The sequence below is a fragment of the Barbatula barbatula genome, assembly GCF_947034865.1.
Source record: "Barbatula barbatula genome assembly, chromosome: 24".
Lineage (NCBI taxonomy): Eukaryota > Metazoa > Chordata > Actinopteri > Cypriniformes > Nemacheilidae > Barbatula > Barbatula barbatula.
Genome location: NC_136787.1, coordinates 10,018,245 through 10,041,943, shown reverse-complemented (window position 1 = coordinate 10,041,943; position 23,699 = coordinate 10,018,245). Strand labels below are relative to the sequence as shown.

Genomic DNA, 23,699 nt, shown 5'->3' with positions numbered 1-23,699 from the left:
ACAGGAGAGAACGCATATTATGTCCTGATTGACCATAATATGCTCCTCTTCACATAAAACACGTGGGTCTGTCATGATTCTGCCCCTAGACCAGAAAATCAAGACAAGAGCAGGCAGAATCATGACATATAGTGTTTGGTAAATTGGTTATGGCTTCCCTTTTTAATAATAATACAAATAATAATCATCATCATCATTGACTGCATTGTTTTCTCTTTTAACGTCCTGCTTAGCATTCCTCAAAAGTCACAAATACAGTATATTTATTTCCTGCAACAACAAAAAACACTTGTAATATTTATTAAAGTTATTAGCTCGAAATGCTACTGATGACTTCAAAGCCAATATTGTCAGGTTTTGTCACATGCATGAGGAGAAAAGGCCAAGGTGTCAAATTAAAGGAGAACAGTGTGTTTGGGTGACAAGCAGTCCCGGATAAAGAATTCAGGGATCCCTGGGCACGTGTGTCTTGTAGACCCCCCCATACGCAGGATCAATTGCCAATTTACAAACTATGATCACAAACTGAAGGACAATATCAACACCTGTACACATTCTCCATCAAATAGGATTTACACCACAACAATACTTTTCTGGACCGGTAGCAAAAATATCAAGACATTTCCCAGCGTACTGTAATTCACTGTCGTTTGCAAGCACTGCCTCGCCTACCTATTAATTCAGTTCTATCAGATTCTTCCATAATTTACAGACAAAACTGATTATCTAATAACGAAGGCTAAAACTTGGTAAAGTATGGCAGTTAGTCTTGATCAGCATTATATCAAAATTCATTACTGGCGAAGAAACACCACCAAATACAATTAAAAAAAACTCTTAGATTTTGATATTTTTAAAACAACCGTGAGGGTATTCTAACTTAGTGTTACAGGTTCTTTTCGGACCGCTCTGCACTTGACTATATTCTTTCACAAAGCCCTAACCATGTGCATATTAATAGATGAAATGTGTTCGTGTTATACATTCAAACAGTCGATAACAGTGACATGTTCTTGGAAACGCTGTTTTGTATTCACTTCATTAAGAGTCACCTGTCAAATGTGCTGCTTCTTCTTGCCGCTAACTGAGACAATCCCTGCACTGGGAACAGCACTCGCGGGACAGCACTGGCAACATTTTCCCACTCAATGAAAGCTTTATCGGAAGGTTCCTGGATATTTCGCTACGTGCTTCTCCTGAACAAAAACTACAAAGGGTCTTGTAAAAGTTACTAAATCAAGACACAGACTTGCCTACGTCAGAAACACTGTTTTGTGTGCGCACTTGCGTGTGTGCAGGCCAGAGAGGCACACAGAATGAATATAGCGAAAAAAATGTTATATGTGAAAAATGTTCCACCTTTCTTGGACCGCAAGCACACATGGGCCCCTGGGCCGGTGCCCATAAAGCCCATTGGATAATCCAGCCCCGCTAACAAGCCCTGTGAGGTGTTGCTATAAGTGTACAACAAAGGCGTAATCCAACAAATAGTCTTAAATAATAAATCCACAATAAATAAACACAAGGCGTCCAGGAGCAGGTGTAGCACAACACAAATGATCATTTTACTTTCATAACCAGCCAAAGAGAGAACAGAACAGGGAGTGTAAATACTAACGGAGAAGAGGGACTAATGACGTAAGTAAATAAACACAGATGAGCTGGAAACACAGGAAACTAAGTCAAAATGGGTTAACAAAAACAGGTAAAATCACAACTAAATATCCATAACTGTTACAAGCGCTCCAAAAAAAATGTTATACAGATTAATGAAAAACTTTTAAATCCTCAAACAAAAAACATTGTAAGGTCTCACCTCTAAAGTCAGGTCATCATTCCCTTCCTTATTTTCTCTCTGAACTGTCCCCAAACGGCTTTGGCTCACCAGTGTGTTCTGACTGTAGGGTCTGACAAACTTCACATCACTCATCCTTGAGTCAGTGGTCCCGCACATTTCATAATTATACACTTGCTGTAATGTGCCGTCCGCATAAACTGGTGGGTAGTATGGAATCACAGGTAGATTTGCTCCAGATTTATAAAACAACTTATTCTGCCTCCATCTGTAGATTTTCACTGAAATTATTGCAATGATTGAGACTATAAAGAGCAGCGACACTACAGCAAGAGCCAAAATCAAATAAAAAGTCAGATCGTTGTTATATTCCTTGTCGTGTGTAGAGTCTGTGAATTCTGAAAGCACTTCAGGAAAATTATCAGCAACTGCCACATTAATGGTGACGACAGCTGAGCGTGAGGGCTGTCCATTATCCTCCACAACAACAGTGAGTTTTTGTTTGACAGCATCTTTATCAGTCACTTGTCGCACAGTTCTTATTTCTCCATTCTGTAAACCCACTACAAACAGCGCTCTGTCTGCAGCTTTCTGTAGTTTATAGGTGAGCCAGGCATTCTGTCCAGAGTCCACATCAACAGCTACAACTTTAGTGACCAGATAACCAACATCTGCAGAACGAGGCACAATCTCAGCCACCACAGAACCACCAGTTTGTACAGGATACAGAACCTGAGGAGCGTTGTCATTCTGATCTTGAATGAATATGTTTAGAGTCATGTTGTTGGATAAAGGTGGTGAGCCCCCATCTTGAGCTTTCACTTTTATTTTAAAAGATTTAATTTGTTCATAATCAAATGATTTTTCTGCATAGATCACACCAGTCTCTGAATTTATAGAAATGTAAGATGTCAGTGGTGATCCATTTAAATCTCCATCAACAAGAAAATATGAAATCTTGGCATTTTGCCCCCAGTCCATGTCTTCTGCTTTGACAGATAGTATAGTTTTAGATGTTGGGTTATTTTCAGATATAAAAGCATTATATGATTCCTGCTCAAACTGAGGTGGATGATCATTAACATCAGATATCTTTAGTTTCAAAATCTCTTTACTTGAAAGAGGTGGGTTACCTTCATCGACAGCAGTTATAGTGATATTGTATTCTGCTATGTGTTCCCTGTCTAATTCTGAGTCTGTCACCAGATTGTAATAATTTGTCAAAGAGGAGACGATTTTAAATGGAGAATTTAGATCAATAGAGCATGAAATCTTACTATTATCACCGGAGTCTAGATCTTGAATATTTAACATTGCTATAACAGTGCCAGGTGCTGCATCTTCAGATACTGCACCGGAAAAAGACATTATTGTTATTTTTGGTTTGTTATCATTTACATCAATTACATCAACAATAATCTCACTAGAGTCAGTTAAATCTCCGTGATCTTTGGCATTGACTTTGATTTTGAACTGCTTGTGTTTTTCGTAATCTATGTCACCTATCACTTTAACCTCTCCAGATTCCGCGTCGATGGAAAACAAAGCTTTAACTGTGGAGGTCGCGTGCTCAAAATAATACTGTATATTGTGACTCGACTCGTCAGCATCTGTCGCACTTACTGTTGTTACGACTGAACCTTTAGCAGCATTTTCGACAACTGATGCTTTGTAAGACGATTGACTAAACACGGGCGCATTGTCATTTACATCAAGAACGACAATATTTATCTGTACAGTTGCGGACCTTTGTGGTTTTCCACCATCGAAAGCTGTTAAAATTAAATTATGATGTTTTTCTTTTTCTCTGTCCAAATGATAATGAAGAATCATCTCTACGCTTTTGCTTCCATCTTCAGCATTCTGAACATTGAGTTTAAAATGATCGGTGGGGTGAAGAGTATATTTCTGTAGGGTATTAAATCCCACGTCCCGATCTATTGCGCTCTCTAAAAGAAAGCGCGCACCAGGTACCGCTAATTCACTGATGTTTTTTTCAATTTTAGATTTCCGAAATGCAGGACTGTTGTCATTGATGTCTTGTATGTCAACTGTAACTCGATAAAGCTCCATCGGGTTATCCAAAATAACATCAAAACTGACACTACAGGCTGATATCTCTCCACATAATTCCTCTCTGTCTATTTTATTCTTTATAACCAGATGGCCGTTCTCCTTGTCGAGTCCAATGTACTCACTGCTCTCCGCGGTGAACACACGCGCTTTTCCTGAAATCAGTCGTTTCGTTTCAAGTCCAAGATCGGATGCGATATTTCCAACAATCGAGCCCACAGACATTTCCTCAGGTATAGAATAACGAATCTGTCCAGTCACTTCAGCCGCAAATAAAGAAAGCGCACATACTGTATAGAATAGCCAACAATACTCCCAGCCTTTTCCTCGCGACTCCATTTTTGAGCAACAAAGATTGAGCAGAGGTAGCCAAAGGAAAATTTACGAAATAATATGATGGTTTAGTCCAAATGCCAATTGATAAGACTATAGCCTACATAAAAAAACCTGGAGACAGAAAGCGATTTCGGTCTGTTATGTAGCATCCAGTGTTCCGTTTATGTTGTCTGAATGGTGCGTTCGCTTTTGGCTATGTTGAAGAGAAAGATAATGTCTACAAAGGTTGGACAGCGGCACTTAGAGTCGAAATATAGCACTGCTACTGCACAATGATTACTTATTGGGGCAAAACATAACAAAGAATTGAAAATATATAGGAGCTAAACACACCAAAAAGGGGGCACAGACCTCAGCAGAGACAGTTTTAAAATGCAGGGATTAAATATTTGGTTTAGTATTTTAAAACTACTTCTCCGTTCATATTGCATTTAGCAATGTGTAAAACTACAGTAATTATTTATTAGCATTGTAAAATAAGAATAAGGTTTAATTAACACTTTCTCTGTATTGGTTCTTCACTCCTTCTTCACTCCATCTTCTCTCATCCCTGATGCTTCAGTTTGACTTTATCACCCAATTACTACAGCTGACAAGTTTTCTTATTACTTATTTTTATGTTAAAAATGTTATTCCATATTTTTCGTATATTAGGGCTTGGTACTTTCTCATACCAAGACTATAACTTAATACAGAAATACTAGACATCCATAATCAATTGACTTTCAAATAGTATGTGCTATTTTATTTGGTAAATTTGTTATGGCTTACTTTTATATTTATAATAGCAGTAGTAATAATAATAATAATAATCATTGACTGCATTGTTTTCTGTTAATGTTTAGCTTTGGCATACCTCAAAAGTCACAAATATACTACATTGATTTTATACAAAAAAACACTTGTAATCATTGTTAAAGTTATTCACTCAAAATGCTACTGATGACTTCTAAGCCAATATTGTCAGGTTTTGGCACATGCACGAGGAGTATAAGGCCAAGGGGTCAAATTAATGGAGAATAGGGTATTTGAGTGACAAGCCCTGTGAGGTGTTGCTTTACTATATAACGTGCTCAGTGAAGGCATAATCCAACACACAGTCTTTAATAATAAATCCACAGAGAAACAAACATAAAGCATCCAGGAGCAGGCATGGCACAACACAAATTATAATATATATTATCTAATCAGCCAAAGAGAGAACAGAACGGGGAGTGTAAATACTAACGGGAGAGAGGGACTGATGACTTAAGTAAATAAACACAGGTGAACTGAGAACACAGGAAACTTAGTCAAAACAGGTAAATAAAAACAGGTATAACAACAACTAAATATCCATAACTGTTGAAATTGCTCAAAAACATGTTTACTAAAGATTTATGAGAGACTTTTATATCCTTAAACAAAGAACATTGTAAGGTCTCACCTCTAAAGTCAGGTCATTATTCTCCTGTTCCTGTTTTTCTCTCTGAACTGTCCCCAAACGGCTTTGGCTCACCAGTGTGTTCTGACTGTAGGGCCTGACAAACTTCACGTCACTCATCCTTGAGTCAGTGGTCCCGCACATTTCATAATTATACACTTGCTGTAATGTGCCGTCCGCATAAACTGGTGGGTAGTATGGAATCACAGGTAGATTTGCTCCAGATTTATAAAACAACTTATTCTGCCTCCATCTGTAGATTTTCACTGAAATGATTGCAATGATTGAGACTATAAAGAGCAGCGACACTACGGCAAGAGCCAAAATCAAATAAAAAGTCAGATCGTTGTTATATTCCTTGTCATGTGTAGAGTCTGTGAATTCTGAAAGCATTTCAGGAAAATTATCAGCAACTGCCACATTAATGGTGACCACAGCTGAGCGTGAGGGCTGGCCGTTGTCCTCCACAACAACAGTGAGTTTTTGTTTGACAGTATCTTTATCAGTCACTTGTCGCACAGTTCTTATTTCTCCATTCTGTAAACCCACTTCAAACAGCGCTCTGTCTGTAGCTTTCTGTAGTTTATAGGAGAGCCAGGCATTCTGTCCAGAGTCCACATCAACAGCTACAACTTTAGTGACCAGATAACCAACATCTGCAGAACGAGGCACAATCTCAGCCACCACAGAACCACCAGTTTGTACAGGATACAGAACCTGAGGTGTGTTGTCATTCTGATCTTGAATGAAGATGTTAAGAGTCACATTGTTGGATAAAGGTGGTGAACCCCCATCTTGAGCTTTAACTTTGATTTTAAAAGATTTAATTTGTTCATAATCAAATGATTTTTCTGCATAGATCAAACCAGTCTCTGAATTTATAGAAATGTAAGATGTCAGTGGTGACCCATTTAAATCTCCATCAACAAGAAAATACGAAATTTTGGCATTTGACCCCCTATCCACGTCCTCTGCTTTGATAGATAGTATAGTTGTAGATGGTGGGTTATTTTCAGATATAAAAGCATTATATGATTCCTGCTCAAACTGAGGTGGATGATCATTAACATCAGATATCTTTAGTTTCAAAATCTCTTTACTTGAAAGAGGTGGGTTACCTCCATCAACAGCAGTTATAGTAATATTGTATTCTGCTATCTGTTCCCTGTCTAATTCTGAGTCTGTCACCAGATTGTAATGATTAGTCAAGGATGAGACTATTTTAAATGGAGAGTTTAGATCAATAGAGCATGAAATCTTACTGTTATCACCGGAGTCTAGATCTTGAACATTTAACATTGCTATAACAGTGCCAGGTGCTGCATCTTCAGACACTGCACTGGAAAAAGACATTATTGTAATTTTTGGTTTGTTATCGTTTGCATCAATTACATCAATAATGATGTCGCTCAAGTCAGTCAAATCTCCGTGATCTTTAGCTTTGACTTTGATTTTGAACTGCTTGTGTTTTTCATAATCTATGTCACCTATCACTTTAACATCGCCTGAATATGCGTCCATTGAAAACAAAGCTGTTATTGTAGAGGGCACGTGCTCAAAATAATACTGTATAGTGTGACTCGACTCGTCAGCATCTGTCGCACTTACTGTTGTAATCACTGTACCTTTGGCAGCATTTTCAACAACGGAAGTTTTGTAAGACGATTGGCTAAACACGGGCGCATTGTCATTGCCATCAATAACGACAATATTTATCTGAACAGTCGCGGACCTTTGTGGTTTTCCACCATCGAAAGCTGTCAAAATTAAATTATGGTTATTTTCTTTTTCTCTGTCCAATTGATAATGAAGAATCATCTCGACGTTTTTACTTCCGTCTTCAGCAGTCTGTACATTCAGTTTAAAATGATCGGTGGGGTAAAGAATATATTTCTGTAGTGTATTCACTCCCACGTCTACATCTATTGCGCTCTCCAAGGGAAAGCGCGCACCAAGTACCGCTAATTCATTAATTTCCTGAACAATTTTAGAATTCTGAAACGCAGGACTGTTGTCATTTATGTCTTGTATGTCAACTGTCACACGATAAAGCTCCATCGGGTTATCCAAAATAATATTAAAACTGACACTACAGGCTGATATCTCTCCACATAATTCCTCTCTGTCTATTTTATTCTTAATAACCAGATGGCCGTTCTCCTTGTCGAGTCCAATGTACTCACTGCTCTCCGCGGTGAACACACGCGCTTTTCCTGAAATCAGTCGTTTCGTTTCAAGTCCAAGATCCGATGCGATATTTCCAACAATCGAGCCCACAGACATTTCCTCAGGTATAGAATAACGAATCTGTCCAGTCACTTCAGTAGCAAACAAAGAAAGCGCACATACTGTATAGAATATCCAACCATACAAACAGCCTTTTCCTCCCGACTCCATTTTTGACAAACAACGATTCAGAAGGAAAATTAAAAGGAACACCGTAGTATGACTTTCAGATAACATTTCAGTCAAAATGCCCTTTACTTAGGCTTAAAGAATTTGGAGACGGAGCAAAAAAATTGTCGGTCTGTCATGTAGCATCCAGTGTTGCCGTCGATGTATAAATGATGCTAGCTTCAGGCTTTGTTAAGAGAAAACGCAAGAGTAAGTCTGCAAAGGATAAAGAGCGGCACTTAGAGTCAAATCTCAGCACTGCAGTGTGATTTTATTGAAGTATAGAAAGACTTAGAGATGCCGCGCACAGGCCTCGGCAAAGACGAAATTATTCAAATTCAACTGATTACCTGTTATGTATATAATGCTTATAATAATGTAGTACCATGGTAACCCCACAATAAGTATTTATTAGTGTTTTTTATCAAAAAAAATTCAGCTCTCTTTCTTCACTTTCCCTTCTCTCATCCCTGCTTTCTTCATGTGGCCTAATTTCTTTCTTTACAGAGCTGACACCTATACGGTCATCTTAAAATGTATAATTGTATCAACCCTATTTTGTCATTAAAATGGCTTGCCATCAAATAGCATTAGTTTACACTGATATAATATTTAATTAAATTTAAAATTTTGAGAGCCTGATCATTAAAGTTTCTTAGGTTTAAATACTTTCGGATGCAATATATACTTATTCAAGTTTATTGTCGCACACTGTATAATGTTATAAATGCCTAGATTTTCTAACTATAAAATACAAGCACCATCCCCTCTGACTGCAAGTGATTATGTATAAATAGGTTAAGCAGGTTATGTCACATGTTATAAGACCAAAAATGAGGGGTGAGGAGGTGTTGGGCATATAAGGCAAAACATGTGATGATGGAATAATTCCTCAAACAAGGCACATTTAAAACCTCACCTCTGAATGTAGGTCATTATTCTCCTGTTCCTTCTTTTCTCTCTGAACTGTCCCCAAACGGCTTTGGCTCACCAGTGTGTTCTGACTGTAGGGTCTGACAAACTTCACATCACTCATCCTTGAGTCAGTGGTCCCGCACATTTCATAATTATACACTTGCTGTAATGTGCCGTCCGCATAAACTGGTGGGTAGTATGGAATCACAGGTAGATTTGCTCCAGATTTATAAAACAACTTATTCTGCCTCCATCTGTAGATTTTCACTGAAATTATTGCAATAATTGAGACTATAAAGAGCAGGGACACTACAGCAAGAGCCAAAATTAAATAAAAAGTCAGATCGTTGTTATATTCCTTGTCAAGTGTGGAGTCTGTGAATTCTGAAAGCACTTCAGGAAAATTATCAGCAACTGCCACATTAATGGTGACCACAGCTGAGCGTGAGGGCTGTCCGTTATCCTCCACAACAACAGTGAGTTTTTGTTTGACAGCATCTTTATCAGTCACTTGTCGCACAGTTCTTATTTCTCCATTCTGTAAACCCACTTCAAACAGCGCTCTGTCTGTAGCTTTCTGTAGTTTATAGGAGAGCCAGGCATTCTGTCCAGAGTCCACATCAACAGCTACAACTTTAGTGACCAGATAACCAACATCTGCAGAACGAGGCACAATCTCAGCCACCACAGAACCACCAGTTTGTACAGGATACAGAACCTGAGGGCTGTTGTCATTCTGATCTTGAATAATAATTCTTACAGTCACATTACTACTGAGTGGAGGAGAGCCTCCATCCTGTGCTTTCACTCTGAAAGTGAAATGTTTTAGTTGCTCATAGTCAAAAGAGCTTATTGCCGTTATCACTCCACTGTCAGGGTGAACTGACACAAATGAAGAGACAGAGACTCCATTAACAGTGCTGTCTTCTAGAATGTATGAAACACGTGCATTCTGATTCCAATCAGCATCGCTGGCTTTAACTGTAAATATAGACAAACCAGGTTTGTTATTCTCAATGACGCAGGCCTCGCAGTTGCTTTTCTCAAAGGTAGGAGCGTTGTCATTCACATCTGATATCTGTAAAGTGAGAGGGGTACTGCTGTACAGGGCAGGTGCTCCCTGATCAGAGCAGGTAATGCTGACATTGTATTCAGCTTCTCTTTCTCTGTCCAAATGCTGCTCTATACGCAGACTGATGAAATTGCTGGATGCAGCTGTAAGAGAGAATGGAATATTCTCATTTATGGAGCATTTGACCTGACCGTTCACACCAGAGTCGGCATCATCTACTTTCATCATGGCAACAACTGTTCCAGGCATCGAGTCTTCAGACACAAAATTTGACATAGAAAGTATGTTTATCAGTGGTTTATTATCATTAACGTCTATCACATCAATTATTAGTTTACAAGAATCTGAAAGCCCCCCTTGATCTTTAGCCTGAATGTCGAGCTGGTGGAAACTTGCTTTTTCAAAGTCAACCCTACCATTTAAAGTTACCTCGCCACTATGCTGATCTATAATAAACATATTTCCCACACTATCTTCTGTGCTTGCAACGTAGTACGTCACGTGACCATTAGATCCCTCGTCTGCATCAGTGGCACTGACTGTAGTCAATTTAGCTCCTCTTACTGCATTCTCAGATAGTGTGGCTTTATAAACCTTTTGCGTAAACACAGGTGCATTATCATTCGCGTCTAGCACAATTACACGTATTTCAACAGATCCAGACAATTGCGGATCACCACTGTCAATCGCTGTTAGTAACAACGTAATAGACTCCTTCTTTTCTCTATCAAGTGGTCTTTGCAAAACCATTTCGACGTTTTTATTAGCACCTGGTTGGGTGTGTAGTTCAAGAGCAAAATTGTCGGTTGGTCTGAGAGAATAGCTTTGAAGACCATTTACTCCCACATCCGCATCCACGGCTCTCTCCAGCATGAATTTCGCACCCTTTACAGCAGACTCGCTGATTTCAAATTGAATTAGCTTTTTCTGAAAAGTGGGGGGATTATCGTTTATGTCCGTAATTTCAACCGTGATTGTATATAATTCCATCGGGTTTTCCAAAATCATCTGAAGATGCAAAGCACACGGAGTCGTTTTGGCACAAAGAAACTCGCGATCCATTTTCTCTCGAATAAGCAGTAACCCCTTTTCTTTATCTAGGCCTATGTATTCAGCACTGTCTCCTGTAAATATACGTGCTTTTCCTGTCTTTAGTCGTTGTAAATCCAATCCTAAATCCTGCGCGATATTTCCCACCACAGATCCTTTAGATATTTCTTCTGGAATGGAGTAACTGACCTGTCCTCGCGCTATACGAGAGACGACGATGAAAAAAAAAAACGAGTAATATATCAGGATACTAGCCATTTTTAATGCAACAAATATAAAAATAAAAACAAGGTTCTTGATTTCCAAGTATATTTCTAAATGGTTTATTTCAAAGGCAAATCATATTTTATCAGACAAAGAAAAATATTTTCCGTTTGGTTCGTCACTAAGCGAGTCGATAGCCTCCTCTTTTCCGTTCTCACTGAATACATGAGATGATGAGGTTGGATTTAAAAAAAGCATACTATCCCTTTGCTAAGTTGACAAACAGCGGCACTCTGAGCCTAAATCTAGCACTACAGTTGAACACTTTTTACTATTATCTTAAGAAAACAAATCTGCCACAAATATATTTAAAATAGGCTATTCTATAGAAAATGTGCTTTGTTTTTATGTAAATGAAAATAACTTGCTATTAATGTAGTGTGGCGCTGTCCAACAAGTGGCGCTGAAAACAGACAGGCTATCAAATAAATAAATAATATTATTTAGAATTTGAAAGGGAAGCATAGTAATTTCTAAGTCTAATTTAGTCATTTCGAGTTAAAAAAAAACGTAGTAAAAACAGCATTGTCACATTATGGCGCTGTCCAGTAAATGGTGCTGAACTAGTTTTAAGATAAAAGTTTAGTCTACTTTTCACCGAACTTTTTTTAGTAACATTGTTTGGTCAAGCATAAAAACATTCTTACCGATAGTGTCGAGTATTCACCTTCCAAAACGTCAATTTCCTTATTAGCACGTTGAATTGTTTCAGTAAATGTTGGATCCATCACTAAAACACTCTGAGCCCCGAGTGTTGCAAACTTAGAGTCGCTTTTCCTCGAGTCAGTGGTCATGCACACTTCATAATTATATCCGCGTGGCAGCGTTCCCGTAATTCCTGTATCTGTATAGTTTGGTGGGTAGTATGGAATAACAGGCATATTTGACTGATAGAAGATGCGAGATTGTCTCCATTTGTAGATTTTTACTGATATAATCACAACTACGCACGTGATACAAAGGAATGAAACAGCAGCCAGCGCAAGAGTTAAATAAAAAGTCAGGTATTCGGTGTGCTCTTTGGCAGTTGTATCTGCGAGTTCGTAGAGTATTCCAGGAAGGCTGTCAGCCACAGCAACAGCCACGTTTATATTAACCAGGGCTGAGCGTGAAGGCTGTCCGTTATCCTCCACAACAACAGTGAGTTTTTGTTTGACAGCATCTTTATCAGTCACTTGTCGCACAGTTCTTATTTCTCCATTCTGTAAACCCACTTCAAACAGCGCTCTGTCTGTAGCTTTCTGTAGTTTATAGGAGAGCCAGGCATTCTGTCCGGAGTCCACATCAACAGCTACAACTTTAGTGACCAGATAACCAACATCTGCAGAACGAGGCACAATCTCAGTCACAAGAAAGCCTCCAGTTTGTACAGGATACAGAACATGAGGCGAATTGTCATTCTGATCTTGAATAATCATTTTTACCGACACATTACTACTGAGAAGAGCAGAGCCTCGATCTTGCGCCCTTACGCGAAAGTGGAAATGTTTCAGTTGCTCGTAGTCAAACGAGCGCTTAGCTGTAATTACTCCCGTGTCCGGGTGAACAGACACGTATGATGAGACAGAAAATCCATTGACAGTACTTTCCTCTAGAATATATGAAACACGTGCATTCTGATTCCAATCAGGGTCACTGGATTTAATTTCATTTATAGAAATACCAGGTGTGTTGTTTTCGATGACGCATGCTTCATAGTGACTTTTCTCAAAAATAGGCGCGTTATCATTCTCGTCGGTTATTTGTACACGAAAAGAAGCACTGCTGGAGAGCGCCGGCCCTCCGTTATCAGCACATATTACAGTTATATTGTACTCAGCTTTCGTCTCCCTGTCCAGTTCCTGTTCTGTTTGCAAGCTTCAGAAACTGCGAGATGACAATGTAATAGCAAAAGGAAGATCTTCGTTTACGACGCAGTGAACCTGGCCATTCATACCGGAGTCTAAATCGTCCACATTTAGCATTGCAACAACAGTACCAGACCTAGACCCCTCAGATATAGAATGGGAATGAGACAGAACACTAATACTAGGCGAATTATCATTAATGTCCAGCACATCAATAATTACTTTACATGCGTTATAAAGTCCTCCTTTATCTTTTGCCTGAATATTAAGTTCACAATGGTTCACCTTTTCATAGTCGATCTGGCCATTTAATGATAATTCACCATTTTGTTCATTAATTAAAAACATGTCGGCCACATTACTGTCCATTGTATCAGATATGTAATATGTAACTACACTGTTAGACCCTTCGTCTGCATCAGATGCGCTCACAGCTCTTAATATTGTACCTTTTGTTTAATTTTCTGCTATAGCGATTTTGTATGACTTTTGTACAAAGACAGGCACATTGTCATTATTATCTAAGACTGTAATGTGAATCTGCACCGTGCCTGAAAGCACAGGATCGCCGCCATCAAATTCTTCTAACCATAAAGTATGCTAGCTTTGCGTTTCTCTATCGAGTGTTTTTTGTAAAATCATTTCAACATTCTTAGTGCCATCTTCCTGACTGTGCAATTCAAGACGAAATTTATCAGTCGGTTTAAGCGAATAGATTTGAAGAGCGTTTTGACCTATGTCCGGATCTGAGGCTCTCCCGAGCATAAAACTAGCACCCGGCACTGCTGATTCGCTGATCTCAAATCTAAAATAATTTTTCTGAAAAGTAGGCGCTTTATCGTTTATATCAGTGACTTCCACTGTAATTGTGTACAGTTCCATTGGGTTTTCCAAAATCATTTGAAGATGCAAGGCGCACGGGGTTGTTTTTGCACAAAGATACTCGCGATCCATTTTCTCTCTGATCAGAAGCAGGCCCGTGTTTCTATTGAGCTCGATGTATTCAGTGCTGTCTTTCGTAAATATACGTGCTTTTCCTGATTTTATCCGTGGTAAATCCAACCCCCCTGCGCAATATTTGAGGTCACTTGGGTAAAGCTTGTTCAAAATGAGATAATTACCGTTAAGTTACTCATTTAAAAATAAACAGATGTTTACACAGCATTGTCACATGGCGCTGTCCAGCAAGCGGTGCTGAAAATGTTTCCACATTAATTTATACTTAGAGAATATACAATGCTCTTACCGTTTCTGTCGAGTATTCACATTCCAAAACGTTATTCTCCTTGATTAGAAGTTGCATAGTTTGTTTAAAACTGTGGTCCATCACTACAACATTCTTACCGCCGAGCGTTGAAAACTTACAGTCGCTTTTCCTCGAGTCAGTGGTCATGCACACTTCATAATTATATCCGCGTGGCAAAGTTCCAGTTATTCCTGCATCTGTATAGTTCTGTAAATCAACTTCAAACAGCGCTCTGTCTGTAGCTTTCTGTAGTTTATAGGAGAGCCAGGCATTCTGTCCAGAGTCCACATCAACAGCCACCACTTTAGTCACGAGATAACCAACATCTGCAGAACGAGGCACAATCTCAGCCACCACAGAACCACCAGTTTGTACAGGATACAGAACCTGAGGAGCGTTGTCATTCTGATCTCGAATAATAATTGTTATTGTCACGTTACTACTGAGCGGATGAGAACCTCTGTCTTGCGCTGTTACTTTAAACGTGAAATATTTTAGTTGCTCATAGTCAAAAGAGTGCATAGTTGTGATCTCTCCACTGTCAGTGTGAACTGACGCATATGAAGAGACGGAGACTCCATTCAAATTGCTGTCTTCCAGAACATAAGTAACGCGTGCATTCTGATTCCAATCTGAAATGCAGGCTTTAACAGTAAATATCGAAACACCTGGTGTGTTATTCTCCACCACATAGGTCTCGTAGCTACTTTTCTCAAATATAGGGGCATTGTCATTTACATCTGATATCTGCACACGGAGAGAGACACTGCTGGAAAGTGTGGGCATGCCCTCATCAGTACATGTAACAATAATATCGTACTGAATGTCTCTCTCTCTGTCCAGGTCCTGCTCTGTTTGCAAGCTAAAGAAACCATTAGACGGAGACGTAAGATCAAATGGAATGTTATTATTTATATGGCAGTGAACCTGGCCGTTTACACCGGAGTCAAGATCATTTATATTTAACATTGCAACAACAGTGCCGGGGGAAGATGCCTCTGATATAGAATTTGAAATAGACAGGATGTTTATCACTGGTTTGTTGTCATTTACATCAGTGAGATCGACGATAACCTTACACGAGTCAGATAGCCCCTCCTGATCGCGTGCTTGTATGTTAAGTTGATGACAACTTGCTTTTTTAAAGTCAGCTATGCCTTTTAATGTTATTTTTCCGCTCTGTGAGTCCACCATAAACAAATCATTAAAGTCTTTAATGTTCGACATGAAATACGTTACAATACCATTCAAACCTGTATCTGCATCAGTGGCGCTGACAGAAGTAATTACAGAGTCTTTGGGTGAATTTTCAGGAAGAGTGGCTTTGTAGACCCTTTGTGTGAAAACAGAGGCTTCTGTAACACCATCTCCATATTTTTTTCACTGTCCGTTAGGCTTTGCAAACTGAGAATAAAATTATCTGTCGGTTGGAGTGAATAACTGAGAAGTTTATTGACTATTAACTCCTACATCCAGATCTATCGCATTTTCTAACATAAATCTTGCTCCGGTCACAGCTGACTCGCTTATTTCAAAATGAATCTCACCTTTTGGAAAACTCGGGGCGTTGTCATTGATGTTGGTTATTTCAACTGTAATTTTACATTAGCTGAAAATGAAAAGCGCAAGGAGTTGTTTTACCACAAAGAACCACGCGGTCGATTTTCTCCTCGGTGAGAAGTACGCCTTTTCATTTAATCCGATGTATTCCACGTTGTCCCCAGGAAATATGCGCGCCTTGCCTCATCTAAGTCTTTTCACTTCCAATCCCAAATCTTGAGAAATATTTCCAACTATCGACCCTTTTGTAATTTCTTCTGGAATCGAGTAGCTGACCTGTCCCCTCACTTCGTATCGGAAGAGAACCATAAAAAAGCGATAGATGCCACACAAAACATCTATCTACCAGCTCAACCAAAATATTGCCTCAAATAATTAGGCTTTTTTCATCACTCTGACATCAACGGTTGGTAGGTCTGAAAAATACAGACTCTTCGCTTTGTTAATCAACAGCGGCCCTAAGAGCCTTGAAAAGGAAATGCACTCAAGCAATAGGTAAACAGGCACCTGGATGTAAAAAGATTTGTCAAACTAAAGGTCCAGTTTTACTTAAAATATTTATCGTCTGTAAGTCATTTAAAGCATATTAAAGGCATCGGTTCCTTGGTTATAATTTTTTTTTTAGCTAAATTGAGAATTTCTATTAAAGTCTGAAAAGTGATACGATAAAACGTCTACAAAAATAATAAAATATACAAACAAAATAATGTATTTCAGTTCATAAAAAGTTATGTGAAGAGTTAGCCGAACATGGGTATTATATGAGATTATACTTCTGAAATGATCTGTCGCTGTCCAGTGCGTGGTGCTGAAACGTGTAATTATGTATAGTTCCTATGGTGTGTATAATAACTCAAAACAGAGCCATTACTCCTCTCACCATTGAGTTTGGAAAGCATTTCTGAACAATTCCATAACAACTACAGCATCTTTACCGCTCACTTGTCGCACAATATTTATTCCACTATTCTGCAAACCCACTTTGAAACGTGTAACGTGTAACATGACTGTATTAAAATACATCGTAACTGCAGTTGATCTAGTATTTTAGTATTATTATTCTTCCCCCATGGTAGTCTATGGTAGCCCTATGAACCGTATGTAGGAAAGTGGTGAACATTAGCACTCATTAGTCTCGTGGCCAAGGATGGGGTCTCTAGCACTCACCCTATAGCGCCACCAACAGTTAAAAATGCACTTTTCAAACGGCTTTAACTTTTGAACCAATTGATGTTCATGTGCTTAGTATAAGTGATTGCACATCAAGCTCATCGCATTCCTCATCTCGCATTAAAACTCCTCCCATTACATTGAGGCCATTTTGAAAAGTAGGCCTACAGTATTAGGTTTATTCGATACTCCTCCAACAAATTTGAGTCAATTGTCACGAAAATTGTCCACGAAAAGTACAGAAGTACTTATCCGGAATTTAGATTTTCACCTTCATTCGAAGTTAACGACACTGACGTAAAAATGGAGGTTATATCTCAGTCATTTTTCAATCTAACGGTTCAAAACTTTGTACACATGCTTCACACCTGGGACAGGGGGTCCTTGCCAAAACGGGGAACAGCGCCACCTATGGGTCGCGAGATTTGGAAGATGCCTATTTTTGCCTATAACTTTTGAAATGTTTGTCAGAAAATCGTGATCTCGGTGTCCAAGCATTCCAAGAAATTGGGCCGGATCGGGTTATTATGTTGCAATTGAATGATCGGTGTACGATTTTGAAATGTGTTAAAAACCGCGTTATAATTTGAACCGTGTGACGTTTCGGTGCAGTGTATCATTACTTCCGCTAGCGCCTCAGAATGGAGTTTACCACCTTGCATAGCTGCCACAAATACGGCTAGAGGACAGCTAGTCGTTGCTAATGACAAGATCAAAAGCTAGATAAAGGATACAAATTCTTTGTTGAACAGTACCCGTTTGATTATGAAGTTTGATTACCCATGCAAGTGTTTTCTTTTTGTGTTAGCGATGGTGCTAGGATAAGTACTTGAATAAGTGTTCTGTCAGTCAATAACGTTACGTTACAAAATAATAACATGCCTGATACTAAACACAATAATAATCTTACTGATGTCTTGACCACTCATAATTTCAGTCACTGTTGTTAAATTCTTGTGTGTCGGCAAAACGGAAGTTATGATACACTGCTTTGCAAAAGGCGAAATTTGAACAGCGTCATTGTGAAAAGGGGCCTATTAGTGTCCCGAAAGTGCCTGTGACGCTTTAAGACAGTGCCACCTAGCTAATGTAAATTCTTTGACAAATAAGTCAGCTGAATGGTACACCTTGTAAATTGCAAGAGGTTGCTGCTTTGAACCTCGTCTAGCACATTCCTACATTTCAGTTTGCAAGTACGTGCACAAATAGTGTACCTAAACAAACGAAATGTAATGTCATTAAAGATATGAAATAAAATCAAGTGCAATTTAAAGCATGTAATGTAAATATATACACACAGAAACAAGGTAATTGCAAAATGACTTTCTTTCGTTGTCACTTCTGACATCTGTTCCTCCTAGACACTGTATTTCTGCTACTTTTGCTCTACTGTTTCATTTCGTGTCATGGGTCATTTTGTTTGTTGAAATATTTAAAAAAATTTCAACAAACACTCGTCCCTTGCTTCGACATCAAATTCGTATTGCTTTACTTTTTCGCAGTCCAGCATTCCAATTACAGTAATGCCAGTGCTTTCAGCTAAACAATTTCAGCTATAACTTTTGAATTATCAACGCTGTAAGAAACCAATTTATTTGGGCCCTTATATCCCTTATATAATGCCCTAGTATCTTCTGTCTTGTGTCGGATCATTGTATGGGTGTCAGATGTTGCTTTGGTCACACGCCTTGTCCAGTGGTCAAATGTAAGTCTAGTGTAGTCTTTAGTATATTGTAGTCTTGTCTACAGTTGTATTTAGTTATATCTAGCTTTATGTAGTCAGTTTATGTTCCTGTGTACCCTTCCTGTTCTATTATTGTACCCCTTGTTTTGTATTTATTATTAAAAAACCCTTGCTAACCCCTTACCCGCTGTCTGCACTTGGGTCCTCTATCTCTGTTCCAGCAACACGTCCCTGACAAAACTGACTGGTTGAAAACTGGTGCATTGTCATTTACATCTAACACAGTAATCTCTATTTTCGTGTTACCAGATCTTTGCGGATTTCTACCATGAACCGCTGTGAGAATGAGAGATATTTTAACATATTTTATCCCACTTGGTCGTGCATGGTGTTTTAAAAAAAAAGATAATTTGGTGACATTATATAGTTTTGGATATTATTGCACATAATCGGAACAATTCTCTCATTTACAACCAAAATCCCTTTGTCTGTTTTTAGCGCTGTGTACGATGCGGGCCCGACCCAAATGAAGCCTTTGCACATCCAAAACAAGATCATGAGCTATATTCCCCATCAGCGATCCTTTCTTCATCTCCTCTTGAACTTAATAGTGAATCTGTGTGCTGCTGTTTGAGATACTGTATAACAAACAGCTGTGAACAAAAACATCCTCTATACTAAAACAGAATCCAGTGGTTTGCTTCACGATATATAACCTAGAAGCCTCGTGCTAACTGTATTCGCAATCATTTTACAAAATGTTTAAAAAACATACATCCAGTAACATTCAACAATTGATCAACATAATCAGGTAATCTGTATTTCTTCACCACCAACACCCTTTTATCTCCTCCACAATTGCCTCGCAAGCATCACCACCGCTTCACTGAACAGGCAGTTGGAAAGCATGCACATATCTGCAATCAAACAGCGGCCCTTAGAGTTGAGATTTATGTATAACACTTAAAATACTAGATACTGTATTTGGTAGTGGTTAATTATAAAATTTAAGAAATTAACCACACTGTAAAAAATTTAATCAAAAGTCAAATTATTTATAATCCAACGGTTCAGAAACGACACGAGTTGATTCGATCTCAATATTACGTATGTTATATTACATTGAACATTTAAGGTAAACAAATTGTTCTTACCATTTCAGGAGACTCTGGATCTTCTAATAAATTCTTGTCCTTCATTGCGTGCTGCATCGTCTCAGTAAACCTTGGGTCAACCACTAAAACACTTTGACCACCAAGTGTAGAAAACTTACAGTCACTTTTTCTCGAATCAGTCGTCATACACACTTCATAATTATAGCCGTGTGGAAGAGTTCCAGTAACTCCTGTGTCTGCGTAATGCGATGGGTAGTATGGAATAACCGGAAGATTTGACTGATAGAAGCGAGACTGCCTCCATCTGTAGATTTTAACTGATATTATGACAACGACGCAGGTAATAAACAGGAAGGAGACAGCGGCCAATGCAAGAACCAAATAAAAAGTTAGATTGTTGTCATATTCTTTGTTGTGCACTGAGTCCGTAAATTCTGAAAGCAATTCAGGAAAGCTGTCAGCAACTGCCACATTAATGGTGACCACAGCTGAGCGTGAGGGCTGTCCATTATCTTCCACAATAATAGTTAGTTTTTGTTTGACAGCATCTTTATCAGTCACTTGTCGCATAGTTCTTATTTCTCCATTCTGTAAACCCACTTCAAACAGCGCTCTGTCTGTAGCTTTCTGTAGTTTATAGGAGAGCCAGGCATTCTGTCCAGAGTCCACATCAACAGCCACCACTTTAGTGACCAGATAACCAACATCTGCAGAACGGGGCACAATCTCAGCCACCACGGAGCCACCAGTTTGTACAGGATACAGAACCTGAGGAGCGTTGTCATTCTGATCTTGTATTATAATATCTAAAGTCACATTTGTGTAAAGAGGTAGAGAACCTCCATCTTGAGCTTTCACACAAACATGAACACTTTTCATTTGCTCATAATCAAAAGCGCGCAATGCGTGTACCACTCCACTGTCAGCATTTACGGAAATGAAAGACGAAACAGGGGCTCCACCCACTGTTGTCTCATCTAAAAGATACGAGATTCTAGCATTCTGGTTCCAGTCATCGTCTTGAGCACTAAAAGTGAATATGGACAAGCCAGGTTGATTATTTTCCGTAACGTATGTTGTGTAAACACTCTTTTGGAACCTAGGGGGGTTATCATTAACATCAGATACTTTCAGATTTAAAGTTTTTAGACTGAAAAGTGCAGGTGACCCTGAATCTGTAGCTGTGATGGTGATGTTATACTCCTCCACACGTTCACGGTCTAATGCAGCACCAGTAACTAAAGTGTAATAATTGCGTAATGAGGACTGGAGTTTGAATGGCATATTTTGATTTACTGTACAACTAACTTGACCATTGTCTCCTGCATCTTGGTCCTTGACACTAACAATAGCAATAGTAGTGCCAACAGGTGCGTCCTCATTCACTGGGCTTGAAAATGACATAACACTGATAACAGGGGCATTGTCATTTACATCAATTAATTCAACTATGACTTTAGCTGAGTTTCCTAAACCACCCTGATCTTTTGCCTCGATGCCAATTTCGTACTTTTTGGCTCTTTCATAATCAAGTATCCCGGTTAGAGTTATAACGCCTGTTTTTTCATCAATTTTAAAAATATCATTAATGTTACCCTTAATGTTAGCAAAACTGTATGCAATCAAACCGTATGATCCACTGTCTGCATCACTGGCATTTACAATTGTTATATACGTTCCTTTGGATGCATTTTCTTCTATTGCTGCTCTGTAAACCGATTGGTTAAATACTGGTGCGTTGTCATTCGCGTCTAACACAGTTACCTCTATTTTGATATTACCAGATCTGTGGGGGTTTCCTCCATCGACCGCTGTAAGAATGAGAGATAGTCGTGGATGTTGCTCTCTATCGAGAGTTTTCTGAAGCACCATTTCCGCATATTTAACTCCATCGGGGCGCGAATGTTGTTTTAGAATAAAATTGTCATTTGCTGACAAAATATAATTTTGGAGCGCATTCACACCTACATCAGGATCATCCGCGCCGCCCAGTAAGAAGCGCGCCCCAAGTGTGGCCGATTCACTTATTTCTAGATTAATTTCATCCTTAGGAAATGTAGGAGAGTGATCGTTTACGTCGAGTATTTCAACCGTAACATGATGAAGTTCCATTGGATTATCAAGTATTATTTCAAAAGTGAAGCTGCACGGAGTGGTTTCAGCGCAAAGCTGCTCTCGGTCAATTCTCTCTTTTACAACCAAAGTCCCTTTGTCTGTTTTTAGCTCCGCATATTGAGTGCTGTCGCCAGATACGATACGTGCCCGACCCGAGCGCAGTCTTTGCACACCGAGACCAAGATCATGCGCTATATTCCCGATAAGCGATCCCTTCTTCATTTCCTCTGGAACAGAGTAACGAATCTGTGCGGCAATGTCTGGGATATAACAAGCAGACATGAAGAATAAGATCCTGCATAGGAAAACAGAATCCATTGGTTGGATTTACGACGTATACCTAGAAGCCTCGAGCTTGCAGTGATCGCAATCGTTTCAAAAAGTATAATTACAGACACCCGATGATTTTCAACAATGGAAATATGTACTCAAAAGTCCACTTCTTCTGGTCCTTGTCGGTAAATCTGTCTTTCTTCACCAACACTCTTTTATCGATGGCGATGCTACAATTGCCTCGCCAGCATCACCACTGCTTCACATAACTGAAGGCTACACATTTTTGTGCAAACCAACAGCGGCCCTTAGAGTTGAGATCAAAGAATAACACTACAACATACTAAATAGGGGGTAACAGTCTATAATTTTAACAAAAATAAAATAATCCATAAACAATTCAATCCTATGCGCAATAGTTCTATGCAAATCGTTTGTTTGATAAACTAGAATTTGTTAAACTCGCACCTATATAACCAATCAAAGCTTTAGGTAAAGTAAGTTCTAAAAAGGCACAAAATATATACATTTGACACTTAATAGTAGACCTTAAATACAACATCGGCATTATTTCAAGCAATTATGGTCAATCATTCTGGTCTTTACGATTAAGATTTAAATGACAGGAAAGGCAGTGGAATTATAGATTTATGTCACAATTAGTCATAAGACGCTTTATAAATATATTCACAGTGTCATCACTGCTTGAATAAAAATGTAATTGATGATTGATGTGATTTACTATAAACTTATATAGCATTTATAGGTCCAAACATTGTTTTTGTTCATGTCCCACAACTCTGGTCACAAAATTAAGATACAGAAGATAATTGAATTACAATATAACATAATTTCAAATGGAATTGCTAAAAATACACATTTATTTACAGTACTGTACACTGTGTAGTTTACTGATTATTTGGATAATTTTATGATAAGTAAACGTGCCTGTCCCACACGTTTGAGTCCTTACCGCAACAATGAAAATAGGCTTTTTTATGAATTTTTATCAAAGACAAACAAATCTAGTTTTATTGCGTATTCCATTAAATATCAATCAACCTGCAGGTGGTTTGTTTAGATTTTAGCCATAATTACAAAAAAACAGTTTACTTATACAATAAAACGTATTAAAACATGAGCACATAATAAAAACATGATTTGTGAAATTGTTTATTTTGGTTCATTTTGGAATCCTACTCGTCATATATTCTAATTCACAGGGGATTTATTTTGGACAGTCAAAATTGCCCGTTGCAGAAACAACCATTATATTTAAATATTACATATATTAATTTAAGGTACTGTTAAAATAGGATTAATTGTTTTGACTTGATTTAATTTTTTAAATTATTTGGTTTGATTCA

The 23,699-nt window shown here is 38.5% G+C and overlaps 2 protein-coding genes across 11 annotated transcripts in view; both read right to left on the bottom strand.

Moving 5' to 3' along the window:
- Positions 1 to 23,699, bottom strand: part of LOC306889427 (protocadherin gamma-C5-like) — a gene marked incomplete at its 5' end in the record, with an annotated part of 109,381 nt that overhangs the window by 66,111 nt on the left and 19,571 nt on the right. For 2 of the 10 annotated variants that reach the window (XM_079448342.1, XM_079448343.1), the window contains one exon: positions 8,941 to 11,481. The exons of 3 other annotated variants lie outside the window; for them this stretch is intronic. In XM_079448342.1, coding sequence (XP_079304468.1) covers positions 8,941 to 11,316 — 2,376 coding nt within the window. Of the gene's footprint in view, positions 1 to 1,816; positions 4,371 to 5,630; positions 8,025 to 8,940; positions 11,482 to 19,983; positions 22,625 to 23,699 lie in introns of those variants that run through there. 5 more of the 10 variants (XM_079448352.1, XM_079448335.1, XM_079448338.1 and 2 more) reach the window with 4 other exon arrangements.
- On the bottom strand, positions 11,856 to 15,642 carry LOC306889975 (protocadherin gamma-A12-like; the record flags this gene model as incomplete). The annotated part of the gene is made up of 3 exons (XM_079449386.1): positions 11,856 to 11,885; positions 11,970 to 12,957; positions 15,056 to 15,642. The coding sequence occupies 3 exons, from the start codon at positions 15,640 to 15,642 to the stop codon at positions 11,856 to 11,858; spliced, it is 1,605 nt and encodes a 534-aa protein (XP_079305512.1).